This window comes from Ailuropoda melanoleuca, chromosome 6, assembly GCF_002007445.2.
Source record: "Ailuropoda melanoleuca isolate Jingjing chromosome 6, ASM200744v2, whole genome shotgun sequence".
In the NCBI taxonomy this organism is placed as follows: Eukaryota; Metazoa; Chordata; class Mammalia; order Carnivora; family Ursidae; genus Ailuropoda; species Ailuropoda melanoleuca.
Genome location: NC_048223.1, coordinates 15,539,027 through 15,559,986, shown reverse-complemented (window position 1 = coordinate 15,559,986; position 20,960 = coordinate 15,539,027). Strand labels below are relative to the sequence as shown.

The window sequence follows — 20,960 nt, the reverse complement described above, 5'->3', positions numbered from 1 at the left end:
TGTTCATTGAAATGATTTTTATTTTTTCCTCAGGTGGCAGATTGCTCTGATCATCATACTGTAACTTCTATTTTTTTTTTAAAGATTATTATTTATTTGACAGAGAGAGAGCCAGCGAGAGAGGGAACACAAGCAGGGGGAGTGGGAGAGGAAGAAGCAGGCTTCTAGCGGAGGAGCCTGATGTGGGGCTCAATCCCAGAACGCTGGGATCATGCCCTGAGCCAAAGGCAGCCGCTTAGTGACTGTGCCACCCAGGCGCCCCTGTAACTTCTATTTTTAATAAAAGTATAGCACACTAAAACATTCTAAAGGATAACGTTACTGAATACTTTTTGTTTTGTGGGCTTGTTAGTAATTGTGATGACCTGGAAAATTTTTTTTTATCTAGGAAAGTTGTGACTAAGACTTAAGACAATCCTCTTTTTTTTTTCTTCTGTAATAATTTGGAGAACTGTTTATGTGCTCTCAGCACAATTCCTTGCCTCCATCTTTGACACCTTGAAACTTTTTTGTTTTTATAACATCTTTACTAAGATAAAATTTACATAACAGAAAATTCACCTTTTTAAAGTATACCATTCAGTGGTTTTTAATATATTCAGTAGAGTAGTGGACACTAACCATTTTTGGAGGACATTCATCACCTCCCCAAAAATCTTCTCTAATATTATTAGTAATTACTTCCCTTTTTTCGAATCTTCTCAGCATCTGGCAGCCACTAATCTACTTTCAGTCGCAAGATTAGTGGGTTTTTTTTGTTTTTTTGTTAGAGATTTATTTATTTATTTTGAGAGAGCATGCACAAGTGCGCCTGCACACTAATGCAGGGGAAGGGGCAACGGGAGAGGGAGAGAGAATCTTTTTTTTTTTTTTTTTGGAAACCCTTTTTTTTTTTTTTTTTTTAATTATTATTATATTATGTTAGTCACCATGCAGTACATCCCCGGATTCCAATGCAAAGTTCGATGCTTCATTAGTTGCGTATGGGAGAGAGAATCTTAAGCAAACTCTGTGCTGAGTGCAGAGCAACACAGGGCTCCATCCCAATGACCCTGAGATCATGACCTGAGTCGAAACCAAGAGTCAGATGTATAACTGTTTTTTTTTCTCTTAGCATAATGTTTTCAAGTTTCATCCATATTGTAGCTTGTGCATTTCTTTTTATTGCCAAGTACTGTTCTATTGTATGGATTTACCACATTTTGTTTATCCATTCATCAGTTGATGGACATTTGTATTGTTTCCACTTTTTTACTATTAGGAATAATGCTGCTATAAATGTCTATGTGTAACCTTATGGGTGAATGCGTATTTCCAGTTCTTCTGGGAACATACCTAGGAGTGGAATTGATATTGTAAGGAATTATATAGAGTTACATGGTAACTGTACGTTTAACTTTTTGAGGAACAGCCACGCTTTTCCAAGTGGCTACAGAAAGCATTTTGCAATCCTATCAGTGTATGAGGAATCCAGTTTCTCCACATCCTTACCAACACTTGTCTCTCTTTTTTAAATTTTGCTATCCTAATGGGGGCGCCTGGGTAGCGCAGTCGTTGAGCGTCTGCCTTCGGCTCAGGGCGGGCTCAGGGCGTGATCCCGGCGTTCCAGGATCGAGTCCCACATCAGGCTCCTCCGCTGGGAGCCTGCTTCTTCCTCTCCCACTCCCCTTCTGTGTTCCCTCTCTCGCTGGCTGTCTATCTCTTGTCACATAAATAAATAAAATCTTTAAAAAAAATTTTTTTTTTGCTATCCTAATGGATATGAAATGGTATCTTGTCAGTTTATTTTTATTATTTTTTTAAAGATTTATTTATTTTTGAGAGAGCAATTGAGTGAGGGCACGCCCACATGACTGCATGAGTGGAGGGAAGGACAGAAGGAGAATGTTCAAGCAAACTCCCTGCTGAGTGCAGAGCCTGATGTGGGGCTCAATCCCACAACCCATGAGATCATGACCTGAGAGACGCTTAACTGACTGAGCCACCCAGGCATCCCTTGTTGTGGTTTTAATTTGCATTTTCCTGATGGCTAAGATGTTGAATATTTTTTTGTGTTTGTTGGCCATTTGTATATTTTTCACAAAATGTTCAGATCATTCATCCATTTTTTACTTGGGTTATTCATCCTTTTATTGTTGAGTTGTGAGAATTCATTATATATTCTGAACACAAGTTGCTTATCAGATACATGATTTGCAGATATTTTCTGCTGTTTTGTGGGTTGTCTTTTCACTTTCTTGATGGTTATCACCTGAAGCACAAGGTTTTTGATTTTGATGAAATCATTTATCTTTTTCTTTTGCTAATTTGTGCTTTTGGTATCATATCTAAGAAGCCATTACTTAATCCAAGTAAGATTTTTTCCTATATTCTAAAAATTTTATTTCGATTTTGGGTTAATTTTTGTATAAAGTGTGAAATAGGGATGCAGCTTCATTCTTTTTGCTTGTGGTTATCCAGTTGTCCCAGCATCATTTGTTGAAAAGATTATTCTTTCCCTGTCAAATTGTTTTGGCACTCTTGTGAAAAATAATAGGCCACAAATGTAAAGGTTTATTTCTGAACCCAGTTTTGTCCCATTGATCTATATGCCTGACCTTATACCAGAACTATACTGTCTTGATTACTGTAGCTTTGTACTAAGTTTTAAAACTAGGAAGTTTGAGGTTCCAGCTTTGTTCAAGATTAGGCTGTTTTGGGTCTCTTGCATTTCCATATTGAATTTTAGAGTCAGCTGGTCAATTTTACAAAAAATACAGCTAGGATATTGATAGGGATTTTATTAATGTGTGGATCAAATAGGGGAGTATTACCACCATAACAATATTGAGACTTTTGATCCATGAACGTGAGATGTCTTTCCATTTATTTACATCTTTTAAATTTTCTTTCTTCAGTATTTTGTTGTTTTTAGTGTACACACCTTGAAGCTTTTAACTTATTGAAAGATCTTGCATTTCCAGAGTGAGATAGTTATTTCATTAATCATGTACGTTATTATGTGGCACTCAAATTTTTATTACACTTAACCTATTCTATGTGGCCAATTCTAATCTAATTTTAAAGCATTCCTCATCAGTCTTAATGTAAAAAACAAATGGCTAACATTAAAAATTCTGTGTTGTTTCAGAGTTGTTTATTGAACCCTTTCTCTAGAAATAAGTCTATTTACAACAAATTTTACATGTGGTTTTGGGGATTTAGGGCCTCAGTTCTAAGTGACTTCGTGCCTATATACACTGCTAACCTAGGCCCAACATTCACAAAAATGTTATTGATAGTGGCAGCAAATATAAATAAATATTTTTCTTTCTGTGCATTTCTAAACTAAAAATATGTCTAAATTAAATATGTTTATATATTTAGATATGCTCTAAATTAAAAGTAACCTCTTCACATATTTCTCTTGAGGATATTCATGTGACCTATTTCATGTTACCTTTGTAATAGTTTTCATATGTCTCATTTTGCAGCCACTACTCCATGCTTTTATTAATTCAGGTCTATTCACAGTTAGTGTAGTCTCCTTGGCTGGCAAAGTAGCCATTTCTCCTCTGCTTGTCATTTTCCCCCTTGCAAAGTACATAACTATATATTTGCTCTGGAATGAGCAAGAAGGGGGAGTAGATTTCAGGAGTAAAAGCACTTTTCTTTCATGAAAGAGCAAAGTGTCCTTTTTGGCCTAAGCAAACCATTTCTAATAGGAAGGAGGGTGCATATGTTTCAGTTAAAGCAGAAGTGCAGATTCACTTTTTGAAACTTTAGGGTGATTTTCTTTCTTTTCTTTCTTTTAGGGTGATTTTCTTTCTTTCCTTTCTTTTCTTCCTTTTCTTTCTTTCTTTCTTTCTTTCTTTCTTTCCTTTCTTTCCTTTCTTTCCTTTCTTTCCTTTCTTTCCTTTCTTTTCTTTCTTTCTCTTCTCTTCTCTTCTCTTCTCTTCTCTTCTCTTCTCTTCTCTTCTCTTCTCTTCTTTCCTTTCTTTTCTTTCTTTCTCTTCTCTTCTCTTCTCTTCTCTTCTCTTCTCTTCTCTTCTCTTCTCTTCTCTTCTCTTCTTTCCTTTCCTTTCCTTTCCTTTCCTTTCTTTCTTGATTTTGTTTATTTATTTGACAGAGATAGGGACAGCCAGTGAGAGAGGGAACACAAGCAGGGGGAGTGGGAGAGGAAGAAGCAGGCTCATAGCAGAGGAGCCTGATGTGGGGCTCGATCCCATGACACCAGGATCACACCCTGAGCCGAAGGCAGACACTTAACGACTGCGCCACCCAGGCACCCCATAGGGTGATTTTCAAAATACAGGTGTTTAGTTTTTTTCTGGTTGGAAATTACAGGTAAAATCTACCTGTGGATCACTTTGATATTTGCATACATTAATTGTAGCAAGTGCTCTGAATTTAAGAGTAGCACTTTAGTATCTGAAGTAGATTTTAATACGTTGGGATGGATATATGGTAACCAGTCTGTGGAATTTAATGGCTGGTGCTTATGACATTCATATACAGTCTGTAGTGACTAGATACAGGAAATCAAGAGGTAGGTCAACTGAAGGTGAAGCTGGCAAATTTCTGATACCTTTCTTATGTGTAGAAATGGAATCCTGCAAAAGAAGAGATAGTCTTCTCTTTAGCCATCTGGAATTTACAAATGTCACCAACTCTGATAATCCTAGAAATCCTGAGGGTTTTTTCCCTTGCTTTATTGATCTTGTTCTTAACCCTGCCAGCCTCTAAACCTCAGAGGAGTCCATCCTGAACTGTTTTTGTGTTTTCTTTATATAATTCTTTGTGCTTATTATCAGGCAGTCTGGGATTCAAACATTTTTCCATTCAGAAATACAAATAATAATGCATCTGCTTTTTAGGAATTTTGTATTTTCACACAGTGTTGTATTAAAAGCTAGCTCCAAGAGCAAAAATAGTCTTTTCAACAAATGGTGCTGATCATCTGGACATGAACATGCAAAAAATAAGTAAATAAATAAAAAAGAATCTAAGCACAGACTTTACACTTTTCACAAAAATTAACTCAAAACTGGTCACTGATCTAAATGTGACACACAGAAGTCTTAAAAGGTAACATTGGAGAAAACCTAGATGACTCTTGGGTTTAGTAATGACTTTTTAGATATAACACCAAAGATGTGACCCATGAAAAATGAATTGATAAGTTGGACTTCATTAAAATTAAAAACTTCTGCTCTGCACAAGACACTGTCAAGAGAATGTAAAAACAAGCTGGGGGAAAAGACTTATAAAAGACCCTTGATGAAGGACTATTCAAAGAATACAAAGAGCTCTTAAAACGCAACAATAAGAAAACAACCCAATTAAAAAAATGGGCCAAAGACTTTAACAGGGATCTCACCAAAGTAGAAATACAGATGACAAAACATGAAAAGATGCTTCACATCATCAGTCATCAGGGAGATGCAAATGTAGAGATACTACTACACATTCATTGGATTGGCCGGAACACTGACAGTGCCAAATGCTGGTGAGGATGTGGAGCAAAGGGAACTCTCATCCGTTGCTGGTGGGAATGCAAAATGGAACAGCCACTTTGGTGGTTTCTTACAAAATTCAGTGTCCTCTTACCATATGGTCCAGCAATCACACTCCATAGTATTTACCCAAAACAGTTGAAAATTACATCCACACAAAAACCTGCACACCGATGTTTGTAGCACCTTTATTCATAATCACCCAGTGCGGATGGTGAATATTATTCAGTGCTAAAATGAAATCAACCATCAAGCTAGGAAAGACATGAAAGAAACTTAAATGCATATTACTGAGTAACAGAAGCCAGTCTGAAAAGGTTACATAGTGTATAATTCCAACTATATGACGTTGCAGAATAGGCAGAACTTTGGAGACATTAAAAAGAGGAGCGGCTGCCAAGGCTTAGTGGGGAGGAAGGGATAAAAGGTGGATCACAAAGGATTTTTAGGGTAGTGAAACTTACTCTGTATGATATTGTAACGGTGGATACATGTCTTTATACATTTGTCCAAACTCATAGAATGTACAACATCAAAAGTGAACCCTAATGTAAATTGTACTTGGGTTGAAAATGATGTGTCAATGTAGGTTCAGCAGTTATAACAAGTGTATGCACCACTGTGGGTGGAGGATAATGAGGGAGGCTGTGCATGGGTGGGGCAGGGAGTATTTGGGAAATCTCTGTACCTTCCGCTTAATCTTGCTATGAACCTAAAACTGCTCTAAAAATTAAAAATATTTTAAAAAAATGGCTCTATCTGAGCTGGAAAAAATATGGACCTTGCATCATGAAATTTAAGCCCTTAATTTCATGGGATGTGGTTTATTTCCCCTGAAAGAAATGGGACATTTTCTTACTGAGTTATTGAAATAGATATTTGTAGAGAGTATGTGCTATATACATTCCTTCTTCTTCCTTTCTGAGGAATACAACTTTTTTTTTATTATTTTTTTATTTTTTTTAATGATTTTTTTATTATATTCTGTTACCATACAGTACATCCCCGGATTCCGATGTAAAGTTCAATGCTCCATTAGTTGCGTATAACACCCAGTGCACCATGCAATACGTGCCCTCCTTACCACCCATCACCAGTCTATCCCATTCCCCCACCCAGGAATACAACTTCTGATGTGAGTGGGTCATTTCAGGAGAAACTGATCTTTCAAGTGGTGTTTGACCAGAATCAGAGTATCCTGGTATTACAGGCATAGGAATGACCACTTTACCTGTTAATTTTGTTCTGTGTGTTAGGTATGAATTTAGCAGTTATGGTTACTGGAAACACAATGATACTAACTATAATTAATTCATTTACTCTAGTGGAGTTTGGAACTCCTCCCCCGTTTCTCAGTCAACAGAATAATAGCAATACGAATAGCTAACATTTACTGATTATAAATAGCAAGTGACAAATACCTTACATGGATGATTTCTTTTAATCTCACATTAGGAGATAGATATATATACTATCCACATTTTTCAGATGGAGAAACTGAAGCTTAGAGAGGTTAAGCAAATTAGCAGAGGCTACATAGAAAGTGAATTCGAACCCAGGCAGTGACTCCAGAGCTGGTGGGCTAAACTAGTAAGCTATAGTGCCTCCTTCAGCATTGCTTACCATTGATCTCCTGACTCTTTGAGAAACCTTGTTCTTCATTTATCCTTAGTTTCATTATTTGATGGATTAAAATTCTAATTCAAGTAACTGGATTGTGAAGCTTTTAATAGTAAAAGGGAAAACCCTAGGTTCTGTGAGAATCCTAACGGCTTCTTAGAAATTAGTAGCCAAAACTTACTTTAAAATGGTCGAAGGAACTACGGTGTTGAGGTTAGGAAAGAGGATTCAAAGTGAAGTCTGGTTGGCAGAAAAATTATTATATCCTATGTGAAGCTGAAAGACAGAACTTGAACCAGCAGGTGAAATTTGTGGGAAAGAATATATTGGCTTAATTCTAAGGAACAACGGTTAGTATCTGCCGTACTGGGGAAAAAAAACAGAATTACTCTTAAGGAAGGTTAGTTAGTTCCCTTGCACAGTAATGAACAATTAAAACTAGCCAACTTTGCCCAGGGTACTATAAAGGATCAAGCTGTATGTTATGGGGACTAGGCTAGGTAACATAAAAGCTGTCTTCCAAGTCTGATTAGGTCTCTTTGGCTTATATGAGGCCCATTGCATAGACTGTCTACTGAAAGCATTGAGGTTGTTTAAGTCTACAGACATAACACCCTGAATGCGCCTGATCTTATCTCAGGAGCAAAGCAGGGTCAGGCCTGGTTAGTACTTGGATGGGAGGTTCTTACTTTAAAAGTAATACACAAAGGCTTTATGACCTCAAGAAATTTGAGAACCATTATTTTATAGTAAACATAAGCTTTTTCTGTACTTTACAAAAAGAAAGTAATGTTGCATTTTCTCTACTTTGAGAGAGTTGAATGGTAGTGAAATTTTGTGCAGAAGAATATTGTGATGGCGGCCAGTATTTTTAGAGCGTCTGTTGACACTATTGTACATGTCTAATTGATACACGCTAATTAAGAGTATTCAAGTCTGGAATTAACTTTCAAACAATGACGGACAAGTATCTTATCTGTTAACTACTTTGAAGTTCATTTCGGATGTTTGAATTAGTTAATAATAAATAAAATGTGGGGAGGGGTGCCTGGGTGGCCAGGCACTTGATATTGGCTCAGGGCATGATCTCAGGGTGGGTGAGGTCTAGCCTGCGTCCGACTCCGCGCTGGGCTTGGAGTCTGCTTAAGATTCTCTCTCTCCCTCTCCCCTCACCCCTCTCTTGCCCTCTCTCTCTCTCTCTCAAAAAATAAAAATAAAAATGTTGGGAGGAAACTGGGTCTTTGAGGGACTAACTTCCTCATTTACTGCCATGTCCTTGAACCCAGGTCTGATAACATGCTCATTTAATACTGGGTCTCAATCCATGGTAATACTTAATATAGTATCTTATCTAATACATGAGGGTTTTTTCCCTAAAAATAGTTGCTGTAGGAAAAAAATAATGTCTTGAGAAGTTATTTCAAAGAGGAAAGCAATGTTTATAAGGATTATAAAATATAAGAATGGCACAACATAGGGGTGCCTGGGTGGCTCAGTCAGTTAAGCATCTGACTGCTGATCTCAGCTCAGGTCTTGATCTCAGGGTAAGTTCAAGCCCTGCATTGGTTCCACGCTGGGTGTGGAGCCTACTTAAAAAAAAAAAAAAAGAATGGCATAACATTTTTATCTGCAGGAATTAGAATAATGCAGGAGTGTTCATTTTAATGTAAGATGTAAGTTAAGTTTAGTCTGTTAAAAAATCTGAACATTACCTGTCAAATTCAGAACTAGATTACGTCTCCAGCTTTTGCTTCAGTGGTTTTTGTTTCAGATGATCTTTCTTATCTCTGTCAGCAATATCATTAGCACCTTTTTACTTGTTCCTGTCTTTACCACCAATTGTTATGGGAGCAAAATGCCGCATAGAAAAGGTGCCTCAAATATGTTTTTTATTTAAATAGCTTTAGTTTCCTGATTCTAAATAATATTAAAGTTAATGGGTAATGTAAATTATTTAAGCTGTCATATAAGAAGAAATCTGAGAGTTGTGAAAACTTGAGGGAAGAAAATGCCTTATTTCCTATAGACATTTAATGATTTGTGTAACTTTAGTTCCTGAGTAAAACGGAAACAAGTGCAATAATAAGTAAAGTCAATAATAAATTTCAGTTTCTCAGTTGGGGGAAAAGTGGTCGCTTTTACAGTTCTTCATATTATGTAGATGGCATCATCTGTCATAAGTTTCTCATACATCTTGTTTACTTTAGTCTTTGTTCCTTTTGTTATTTGGTTTTAGTGTAGCTGTATTTTATAAGAAATTTTAGTATGATAACTTTAACAAATTAACCAACAAATTCATTTCAGACCCGTAAGAACAGCAAATTAAATTATTATAATTTATAAATGGCATTTTCTCTTTGCAGATAGCAAATAAAATGGGAGTATTTCATTAAAATAAGACCCTAGTCATTTCCTGATGTTATAGTGGTTATGACTAAAAAATGGTGTGGAATTTTGCTATCTGACATATATTCTGTTTTAAAAACAAGATTAAATGAACAGGTCATAGTTTTGAGCGCATGTTGATGTGTGATTCGATAGATTGGTCTATTTAGCTATTCGACAAACACTGAGCCTGTGCTATATGCAGTGCTGGGCCTTAGGTGAGGAGTTCAGTTTCAAGATAAGGAAGACTTGCACCTCCCTGAACTTAGGGAATCTTTGTTCTTTGTGACTTAGGACACCAGTGACTTAGTAAAAGATACAAAAAAAAAAAAATCTTAGGTTTGCAGATGTTGTGACTAACACACCATACATGAGAGATCATTTAGATTTTATTCTAAGGAGGCTTTACAGGTACTCTTCGAAGGTTTAGGGCTGCTTGTAAAGGTGTTTTTAATGACCTAGAAGTATTTGTTCTATACTTAAAGTGCAGTGGCCATTCTAGAGGACAGAGGTAGGAGGAGCTGTCATGGAAGGGGGAAAGAGGAGAATAGAAGAGAATTCTCTTAAGAATTTCCTTGCAGCTTTCTTCTTAAGGAGGTTGTAGAGCTCAGTATTTTGTCTGAAAGATAGGTCTGAGTTTACTAGTCTTGACGGTATTTTGGGCCTAATGGACACTTAACTCCAGGATCCTTTTCCTGAAGGATCTAGAATGTACTATCTCTAGTTATGGTAGTCACTAAGCAACTGTGACTATTTAAATTTAAAGTAATTAAATATAAATAAAATTTAAAATTCACTTGCATTAGCCACATTTCAAGTTCTCAATAGCTACATGTGACTCACAGCTACATCATTAGTGTAGATATAGAACGTTTCCATCTTCTTGGAAAGTTCTTTGCACAGCCCTGATCTGGACAACAAAGTTACACGTGAAGGATGTTAGAAGGGCTTTAGTTGTGTGGAGGAAATTAGTTTAGAATTGAAAAGAATATCTTCTTAGCTGAGATCCTTTAAGCCTTTGAACATGACAGCATTACTTGACATTGGAAACATTACGGGCATTTAATTCTACTTTGGCTCCCAAAGTAAAGTAAACAAATTCTTTAGTTTAATTTCGGGATTATAAAATTTGGCATGTTTGATTCTGAAAGTGAGAATTTGTGACTTCACATTTCTGTCAGATATTTGATTTCATTGTGCAGTCTTCTGAGGCAGATAGTGATTCAACAAGATATTATTTCTTTGTCCCTGTTAACTGATAAAAGCCTCTGAAGTTCGGAGACTTTTTAGCTGTTTAGGTTAATCCTCATGTACTTCACCAATCTCTCAAGGCTCGCATGGCTTTAGAAAGCAGCAAATGAATGTTTTTATGTTAGAAGAGGGTATTCTCATTCTTTAGATCATTTCCCACTCTATTTTAAACATGTGAAAAAATATTTGTAGTTTGGCAGTACTTTTTTTAATGACTGTATGGTAAAGATTAATAAAATCTATCATTTTTTTCCCAAATGGAAATAACTTAGAAATTTTTATATAATATACTAATTAGGAAAAAATGGAAATAGAAAAATTGTGAAAGATCTGTCTTGATCTCAGTGGAAATCCTTCTAGTATGTTACCCTCAAGTCTGATAATGGCTATTGGTTTAAGGCATGTGTGTCTTTCTACTGTATTAGCAGCAGAAAAACATGATTTTCATAGATATCAAAAAGGCATTTTATTGTATTTAACATCCAGTTTTGGTAATTTAGAAATCTCTTAATTAAAATACAAGTAGGTACTTCAGTAGATAGGACCAGTTATATTAATAGATTTTTCTGATGTTGAACTCTATTTTCCTAAAATGAACCTTCTTTGGTCATGGTGTACTACTATTTTAATAAGCTACTTGATTTTTTTTTTTTTAATACTTTGTTTATTTGACAGAGAGAGAGAGAGTACAATCAGGGAGAGTGGCAGGCAGAGGGAGAAGCAGACCCCTGCTGAGCAAGGAGCCCGTGGGGGGACTCTGGGATCATGACCCAAGCCAAAGGCAGATGCTTAACTGACTGAGCCACCCAGGCGTCCTGAGCTACTTTATTCTTATTGCTAATATTTATTTTAAAAATAGATTGGTATATCTTTTTTTCCTGTGTTGTCTTACCAGATTTTAGTTATCACTGAAAGAATTGAGAAACTGTCCTTAGTCTGTTTCTTGGAACAACTTAAGAGGCATGGGACTTACCTCTTCCTTTAAGGTCCATCTTCTTGTTTGAGCCATGGTGCTTCTGTAGGTTGTAATTCTTCGCAGCTTTCTTAAATTCTTCTATAAAGGGGTTGATTTATTCATAACTTTCAAATTTATCTGCATAGTTACATTATTCTATATCTATGATTATCAGTCTTACATATTCTTAATTTTGTTTTTGTGTTTTCTTAGAGTAGCTGATGTTTTATGTATTTTACTTTTAAAGAACTAATTCTTTAAGTTTTTCTAATTCAGTTTGTATTTTTATCATTATGAATTCGTCTCCTAAAGGATTATTGATATCCAAGTGATTTTTCTCCTTAGATATGAAAGAAGTGAAGTGAGAAGTGAAACTTGCTTGTCTGTGGTGTAGGCTTCCTACTTCTGTAAAATTGCAACACTTAAATGTAATAGGTACTTGCTTAAATAGAAATTACTAAGATTCCAGAATACTGCTGTGACTGACCAGTTGCAGGCCATAGGTTTTCCTTCTTTGCGTCATGATGTTGTTGAAAGGGTATTTTTAAAGAATTAGTGTGGAGTGTTGTTGTTCTTAATAAAATTTTCCCATTTAGAATCTTGGTATCCTCCAGTATTTTGTTAACTTCATATATACTAACACCTCAAGCTTGCATAGGTCCTGTTCTCTACTTAAGGATCTTATTAGTTCACAAGTAAAGTGAGTGGTAGTGGGTAGGTTTTAGTAACACTTTAGAATATAAAACTAAGCTATATTTAATTAGCATTGAACTGATACATTTCTGTTTGTTGAAATACTCATTTTGTGTTAATATCATATATTTTAGTATAAAATGTTTCTTTTATTTAAGACTAAATTTAAGTACTTGTCTTTCTTTGTAGGTATAAGCGTGTCTTTTCAGTTGGAACCCATGCGATTACTACATATAATCCCAATACCTTAGAAGTAACAAATCAGGTAATCATGTTAGAAGCTTTTAGGCATTTTTTGAATTCCATTTGAATTTTAAAAGCTAGGTTATGACCCATGATTTCCCTGGCTTGAAATCAGTATTTTAGGTTAGAAACTTTGAAAGAGATGGATATGCTTATATAATACTTGGTGCCGAGTACCAAAAATAAGTAAACTTAAAAGAGGGTAGTGACAAATGTTTTTTTCTAGGCTCTAAGTAGTATAACTTTTTGATATTTGCTTTTGATGGTAGCCATCTCTTTTATGTAAATTGATACATTAGTTCTTTATAATTTCAAAGACTATATTGGAGCTGCAATAAAGGCAAACATAAATTAAGTCATAGTGCAGTGGTTGGAAAATACTTATGGAAGTAGGGTTACTGTTTATAAAGGCAAGACCAACTTGAATATGGATAAGTAAACGTATTTAAGTATATTCTAGCTTATTTTTATTTCTAAAGTAGGCATGTTTTATAGATTCCATTTTGTCTCTTCGTTTTAACAGATACGTAGGGAATCAAAATTTTATTCCTCACTTCTTTTCACTTTTATGTATTTTAATTGCTTTGGATTAATGTCATTAATTGTTAAAATTGGAATACAGATGGGATTTTTATTGTCTCTGATAACTGAAAACCTTTAAAAGCATTTGTTACAGAATTACTCTAAGATATAACATCTTCTAGGCCTCTGTATTATTTTGTAAGATTTTTCTCGTTTAATCAGTGATTGTGAAAGTAAAGTAGTAAAAATAGTATTTAATACAGCATCAGTTTGGAAGAATTTTTCTTTTTGTTAGTGGCCTTATGGAGACATTTGCAGCATCAGTCCCGTTGGAAAAGGACAAGGAACAGAATTCAACCTCACATTTCGTAAAGGCAGTGGGAAAAAATCAGAAACTTTAAAATTTTCTACAGAGCACAGAACAGAACTTCTTACAGAAGCATTGGTAAGAACAGTTCCATATTAATAAGCTAAATTTCTTTGTTCTTTTTTTTTTTAAAATGAAAGTTACATTAAAGTACAGATATTAATGTTTTGAGCCTTTGTTCCCACACTGCTTATTTTTTCTTATTGACCGTTAACTTGATTCTGTGAAACTTTCACTTTCTCTAACTGAAAGGCTGAAAAATCCTGTATATTTAATAGTGTTTTTAGCCTTTTTAAGCGCATATATATAGAGCAAAGTGGTTGTATGTTTAATCTGTCTTGCTTTTCAGTGAAGTTCCACATATTTTTTATTGAACAATCTTAAACTATAACTTCAATTATATTTTTTAATATCAAGGTTATCAGGTTGGGATTTTACATGTTTTGGATAGAAAGGACTGAACTGTGAGTCTTCCCTACCAGTCTGTTGTCATAAACTGTGATTATGTTTTCTCTTTCAGAGATTTAGAACTGATTTTTCAGAAGGAAAAATCACAGGAAGGGCAAGTATTTAACAATATTAGTATCTATTTTTATTCTAATGTTGCCATTTATTATAGAAATCATTCTGTGATCTGTGCGCTTCTTTTATGGCAAAGCTAAAGGGAAATAAGAATCATCATTTAATGTTTTCTGGCATTGTGTGAGATATGAATGTAGTTTAACAGGAAACTCCAATATGAGGAATTAGATTTATGACTGTTAATGTCAATAGTTGGGGAGAAAGTTTTCAGGCAGAACTATGGAACATTAAAGCCAGTGCTATAATAGTTCAGGTGCTCTATTCAGTATTCTAAACAGCAACAGTAAGCATCACACTGTGGATAATACCTGCTGGAACATGCATTAGTTGTTTGATGTAGGATTTTCCTATTTCAGAAGTATTAAGGTTTTAAGAAGTTTGGAGTATATCAAATCTTTTATACATTCTTGCACTGGATCTGGCTGCTAATAAGGCTTGCATGGTGCGCTGACAGCTTTGGGGAAGCCACAGGTGCTTTTTAGAGTCTCCATAACTTTCTCAGGTGTTCTCTAGTTATGTTACAATAACATTTAAACTAAATCAGAGACTTCTGAGGAGGGGAGATGGAAGTTTATGCTTTTTTCACTCCCTTGAAATGCCGAATTTCTTTCCATGAGAAGGTATTGCTTTTGTAACGGGGATGGGGACAGAATAATGCCTAAACTGGTAGCACTGTTCAGAACTCTGGCTTCCGGTAAAAGGCAAGAACTGAATTCTGAGAAGCTGGCAGCATTTGCCTGCCTTTTTAAGCCCGCATCCTTCCTTTGGATGCTCTGCTGCTAGTTTTAGCATCCCAGAAGCCTCACTGATGTCAAGTCAAGCAACTGACTGGCTGCTCAGGGGCCATTTAAAATAGATTAATGGCAGTTGGCAAGCTGCTTGTTTGTTGTTCCTCATGAGCCACAGTCAGATTTCTATAAATTGTAATTTGGTATGCTTATTTTAATTACTTTATGTTAGCAGTTTTCTGTTTGGAAAAACAACTGCTTCCAAAAACATACTTTTAGATTTTGTTTATAAGCTTCCCTTTTTATCAGTTAACTTCAGCCACTGAATACTTTTCAAAACTGAGGTGGTAACAGTGTCTCTAAAAGATTGCCTAAAAGTTAGTCTGCCTAGTTTTAATCAGTAATAAATGGTACCTCTTCCTCCCCCAGATGCTCTGCTGGCAAATCCTGTTGCATAAATTGAATTTGACCCTCAGGTCTTCAGTTGTCCCTAGATGTACTCTAAATCAGATTTCTAAGTCTGTCTCTTTTGGCCTCTACAATCCTGGGGGATAATGATGTGTTTCTGTCAGCACATCTCATTATCACAGTTGATTATCAGCTGGGGGGAATAGAGACTGCAGAGTGGGTTGTCACATGTGAACAAGTCCAGTTTGGAAAAGCACCACCATTTTTGTGGCTTCTCCTTTTGTGGAGAGAAGCGGCACTGCTCCATCCTTTAGATCAGAATTAAGGATCTAAATATATTCTTGGGTTAATGCAGGCCCTTTGTCTTTCTGCAGAATTCCTTTTATGGAACTATAATGTGCATTATTATGCCATTGATCCATGATGCTGAGGGGACTTGATGTCATGATCCTGAGCCAAACTGAAGCTCTTTGCTGGGTTTAGTGTTGGGGTGTTGTGTAGGTGTTTATTTTTTAATGCCTTACTCTTCTGAATACCTACCTGTTCAGTATTAGAAGTAGTTATACTCCTGAGCAACCGATTTGCTTTCACCTGAAGAGTCCTGTAATTGACCATGTGTTCCTCTTCATATTGTTCGGTGGAAAACTTTGTGGACTTTTTGGATAGGTGAGGGGATAGTCATTTCACATCTGACACATGGTTACTTTTTTTCTTGCCTCATTTCGTCTTTATTTTAAATTATTTTCTCTTGTAACATTTTGGTAAGCAGCCTCACCTAAACCTTTTTCTTCTTTTTAAGAATAAAACTGGGTAGTAAATGGGTGTTGACCATTCTAATCATTTCTGATAGTAGGTACTTTAATTTACAAAGGAATGTTATTATCTAACTGGAATTTTACTTGCTAATGCAATCAGATTTATAACTTTCCATTGGTGTGATTAGAAAAGCCTAAGGTCAGACTGAGGCTTCAGCATTTTTGTGTGTGTAGAAAGAACATATATTAGCATACTGAACCAGCTCAGATTGTTTAAACTGAACACTGTAACTTCCTCAAAATGTGACTTACCTCTTTTCCATGTGTAAGTTGAAATAAAAGAATCCTCCAACAAAAGTTGAAATCTTTGTTCCCAGTAAAACTTTCAGAGTAACATTTCTTTTAGGACTGTTCTTTTCTTTCTTTTCTTTTTCTTTTTTTTCTTTCTCTTTTTCTTTTTCTTTTTCTTTTTCTTTTTCTTTTTCTCTTTCTTTCTTTCTTTCTTTCTTTCTTTCTTTCTTTCTTTCTTTCTTTCTTTCATAGCTTTGCATAAGACTGACTCAGAATTGTTTCATAAAATATTGTAACCCAAACCTTTGTTAATTTAAAGAACATATAGTATCTTCAGTTTGAGTGAACATTCTTACTTAAATACAAACCTCCAAATAGCTAAAATTAATGTTTTTAAACAATTTGGATAGTAGCTCTAAATATTTATAATTATTGTTTAGATTTCTGGTTGTCTTAGCAGTGACTGATACATTAAGTATAACTTTATTTTATGATAAGCTTAAATATGAACCTAAGAGTAATATTATTTCTCTCTCTAGAGATATAACTGCTATAAGCATCACTGGAGTGATACAAGAAAACCTGTCATTTTAGAAGTAACCCCTGGAGGCTTTGACCAAATTAATCCTGCAACCAACAAAGTCCTCTGTTCCTATGACTATAGAAATATTGAAGGCTTTGTAGATCTCTCTGATTATCAAGGAGGGTTTTGTATACTTTACGGAGGATTTAGTAGATTGGTAAGTAGTATTTTTAAAAAGTCATTTGAAAAGAGGCATGACCATTTGAAGGAGAGCAGCGTTTTTACACTTCATTTTCAAATTTCACAGGAGTCTTCTGGAAGGGAGTCTGGTATTGAGCGTGCAGGCTTTTTTAGCAAAGAGATCTGAGCTTGAAGCTCAACTTAGAGCTTTTTAAAGTGGGGAGAGTAAAATGTATGTCATAGGTTTTGTTTGTGTGTACGTGTGTGTGCATGTGTTTGCTTTTTGGTTTTTTTTTTGAGGATCCTGTGAGATAACTTACATAAATGTTTAGCATAATATATTGCTTAGTAAAATGGTAGTTATGGTTGTTACTTTCATTAGTATTGTCTTTTTTTTTTTTTAAGATTTTATTTATTTATTTGACACAGAGACAGCCAGCGAGAGAGGGAACACAAGCAGGGGGAGTGGGAGAGGAAGAAGCAGGCTCCCAGCGGAGGAGCCTGATGTGGGGCTTGATCCCATAACGCCGGGATCACGCCCTGAGCCGAGTTAGACGCCCAACCGCTGTGCCACCCAGGCGCCCCTCATTAGTATTGTCTTAACTGAAAGATTCTAAGCTTTCTTTGAAGAAGTAATTTAAGATCTTTTATTTTTATAGTCTTCCCTCCTTTCCCCAGCTGTTTGTAATTTGAAATCTGAGTATTCATCGAAACTTTCAATTTGGAGTGCATTACATGTTTTTGTCTTAAAATTCTGAATTATATGTGAATTGTGTGGTACAGTAGAAGCCACTAAAGATGCTCAGACTCTGTTTGTTAATTGGTAATGGAAGCTGAGCTATAGGTGATGACCATCTTTTTTTATAAGAAACTTTTTGCTTTCCTTAATTAAATCTTGCATCTCAAAGATGAGCAATAGAGTTTCCACAAGCAATAGAGTTTCCATTCCTTTCTCTTGAGAATTTTAATTTCTCTAGCTATCTTAGTGGCCTGGGAACAACTACTCCCAAGATTTAGTGTTATATAGATAAATTATCCTTCTCTGGGTAGCAGAGCCAGGGCAAGCCTGGAACTTTTAGATATACAAGAGGCCAGAGGGTTGCAGAAGGGAAATAAAAGGAATGATAATGGGGTAGAGGTGCTGAACTATTTGGTTTGCAAAATATATTGGCTCTTCAGAGTTACAGGCCTTTTTCCCTCTTTCACTCTTTGCCCAGGTGATGGGTACCAACCTTGTGTCCCTCATCTAGGAGCACACATCTAGACATTTTGTTACCTCTGAGCCTAGACCCCAAAGGTGAAGGCCCAAAGAGAAAAATCAGTTCCCTCGTCGACCCTAGAGCAGCACCTGTTGTTGAAGTGCTGTCCAAAGGCTTCTCTCTTCCATGGACAGTGAAATTTGTAATGATTAACTCCTTGGTGGTGGTGGTGGTGGTGGTACCTGGGTGGCTCAGTTGTTTAAGCGTCTGACTCTTGATTTTGGCTCAAGTCGTGATTTCAGGGTTGTGAAATCAAGTCCTGAGTTGGGCTCCAGGCTCCGTGCTGGAGGTGGAGCCTGTTTAAGATTCTCTCTCCCCCTCCCCCGCACGCTGTATCTCTCTCTCTCAAAACAAAAACAAAAACAAAAACAATCCTTGGTGGAAAACGTACCTAATTACAGGAATACATATAGCCTCACAGACCTTAATGGGACAACTATACCATAGTAATTCAGCCAAGCCTTACATTGTGCATAAGGTAAACATTAAGGATGAGAATTAATACTCCTCTTTTGGCAACAGTTTTTATTGCTTAGTGGCATCAAGCAATTTTAGTTTTAATCATCTACTTTTTAAGCATATTCTGCCTTTTAAAAGGCACTAGTTAAAATGGGTCAGTTCATTACAAATATGATACCATGACAGAAAACCTTTACCTGGTACCTTCTGCATACATAGTGACTATCCTAAGCAGCTGGGAATAAAATCAGGTTTTAGGATTTTAATGTATTTATTTTAAGTAATCTCTACACCCAGTGTGGGACTTGAACGTACAAACCTTACATCAAGAGTCACCCCCTCCACCGACTGAGCCAACCAGGCACCCCTAAAATCAAGTTTTAAAACATGATCTCAACCAGTGTTTCTCAGCAGGGGAGCTATTAGAATATGGACAGGACAATTCTTTGTTGTGTGGCACTCTCTTGCCTTTTCCTTTGCAGCACATTTAGTGTTTCTGGCCCAGGCATCAGATGCAAGTAGCAATACCTTATCTTTACCTTTGTAAATATGCTCCTGGAGGTTGATTTGTAAAGTCCATTGGTTAATGGCTTGTAAACATTTAAGCATTCTTCAAGGTAATCTTGCAAGAAAACCCACTATATTAAAAACATTAAATCAGAGCTATTTTTGTTGAAACTGGGAATCCTGCCCATGTAGTACCCACTACCCCCCCACTGGACTTGTCTGGGGTCCCTGGGACCCCTTCTTGAAGCTCCAGCATACTGTTTTCTACTTGGTGACAGGAATCAGACTGTGAGAAGTTATGAGATAATTTCCATTCAGTGAGTTATTTGCAGGGCTCTATATCCCAGACTTTGTGATTTTAACTTAGTGTAATAGTGATTCAAGCAACACACTGCAGGGCACCTGGTGGCTCAGTCGGTTAAGTGTCTGCCTTTGGCTCAGATCATGATCCTGGGGTCCTGGGATCAAGCCCTGCATCAGGTTCCTTGCTCAGGGGAGCCTGCTTCTCCCTCTCCCTCTGCCTGCTACTCCTCCTGCTTGTTCTCTCTCTCTGTCTCTCTCAAATAAATAAATAAAATCTTAAAAAAAAAACAAACTACACACTGCTTATTTACCTTTGATAAGATCAGCTACCATTGTTTTTCTTTAGAATTGCTACTTCAGTCTCTTTCCTGTGAGTTGATTCAAAATGGTCACATTTTAGTTGTTTCAATCCTGACTCTTTAAATTTCACAATTTGTGCAGCATTTATTTGCATCAGAGCAAAGAGAAGAAATTATCAAAAGTGCAATAGATCACGCTGGTAACTACATAGGCATTTCACTGCGCATCAGAAAAGAACCTTTAGAATTTGAGCAATATTTGAATCTTCGCTTTGGAAAATACAGCACTGATGAATCCATCACATCTTTAGCAGAGTTTATAGTCCAAAAAATATCACCTAGACACTCGGTAAGACCCTGTGTTAAAAATAAAAATTTGTTCCTCTGATTTTGACGTTTTTCTTCAATGACTTTCTAATGTGTCTCAATTTTGTTTGAAGGAACCCGTAAAACGAGTTCTAGCACTAACAGAAACATGTTTAGTAGAACGTGATCCAGCAACCTATAATATTGCGACTTTGAAGCCTTTGGGAGAAGTAAGTTTGGCATTATTAGCCTAAATGAGATTTCTTCCTATGGATAAATTAGAATAATTTTCTATTTTAACATTTTTTCATGCCTAAAGAATGGAAAAATAATCTATTTCATTCTTTACGTTATGATATTTATTGAACTTAGAACAGTGAATATTACAGAATTTATTGTCAAAGTATACAATGAATGGAACTTTTTATTCAATTATATGAAAATTTGAATGAGCCTTTTAAGCAGCTCTTAAATTCTGATACTGTAAACAGTTTTTAAATATTGACTTTTGTAAGCTAAAATGATAATGTGTAGTTCTTCTAAAGAAATACCATAAAACAAAGCATCTTTTGTTGAACCTGGTTTTTGTTTTCATTAGGTATTTGCATTGGTTTGTGACTCAGAAAATCCACAACTTTTTACCATTGAATTTATAAAAGGGCAAATACGGAAATATTCTTCAACAGAAAGGTATTTTTATTCATCAAACTTTTGAGATCCTAGCATATGCAAAACAAAGTGTGACATCAGAGTGGAAAAAAAATTTATAATCTAGAACTTTGAAATCATATAACTTAGGAAAAGACAACATTATTATTTTTTTTTTTTT

General features: G+C 35.8%; 1 protein-coding gene across 1 annotated transcript in view; it reads left to right on the top strand.

Moving 5' to 3' along the window:
* DNAJC13 (DnaJ heat shock protein family (Hsp40) member C13) overlaps positions 1-20,960 on the top strand; it is a 116,637-nt gene that overhangs the window by 20,051 nt on the left and 75,626 nt on the right. The window contains exons 3-9 of the mRNA XM_034661823.1: positions 12,589-12,664; positions 13,460-13,609; positions 14,052-14,093; positions 16,835-17,035; positions 19,968-20,174; positions 20,266-20,361; positions 20,730-20,821. Coding sequence (XP_034517714.1) covers positions 12,589-12,664; positions 13,460-13,609; positions 14,052-14,093; positions 16,835-17,035; positions 19,968-20,174; positions 20,266-20,361; positions 20,730-20,821 — 864 coding nt within the window. The remainder of the gene's footprint in view (positions 1-12,588; positions 12,665-13,459; positions 13,610-14,051; positions 14,094-16,834; positions 17,036-19,967; positions 20,175-20,265; positions 20,362-20,729; positions 20,822-20,960) is intronic.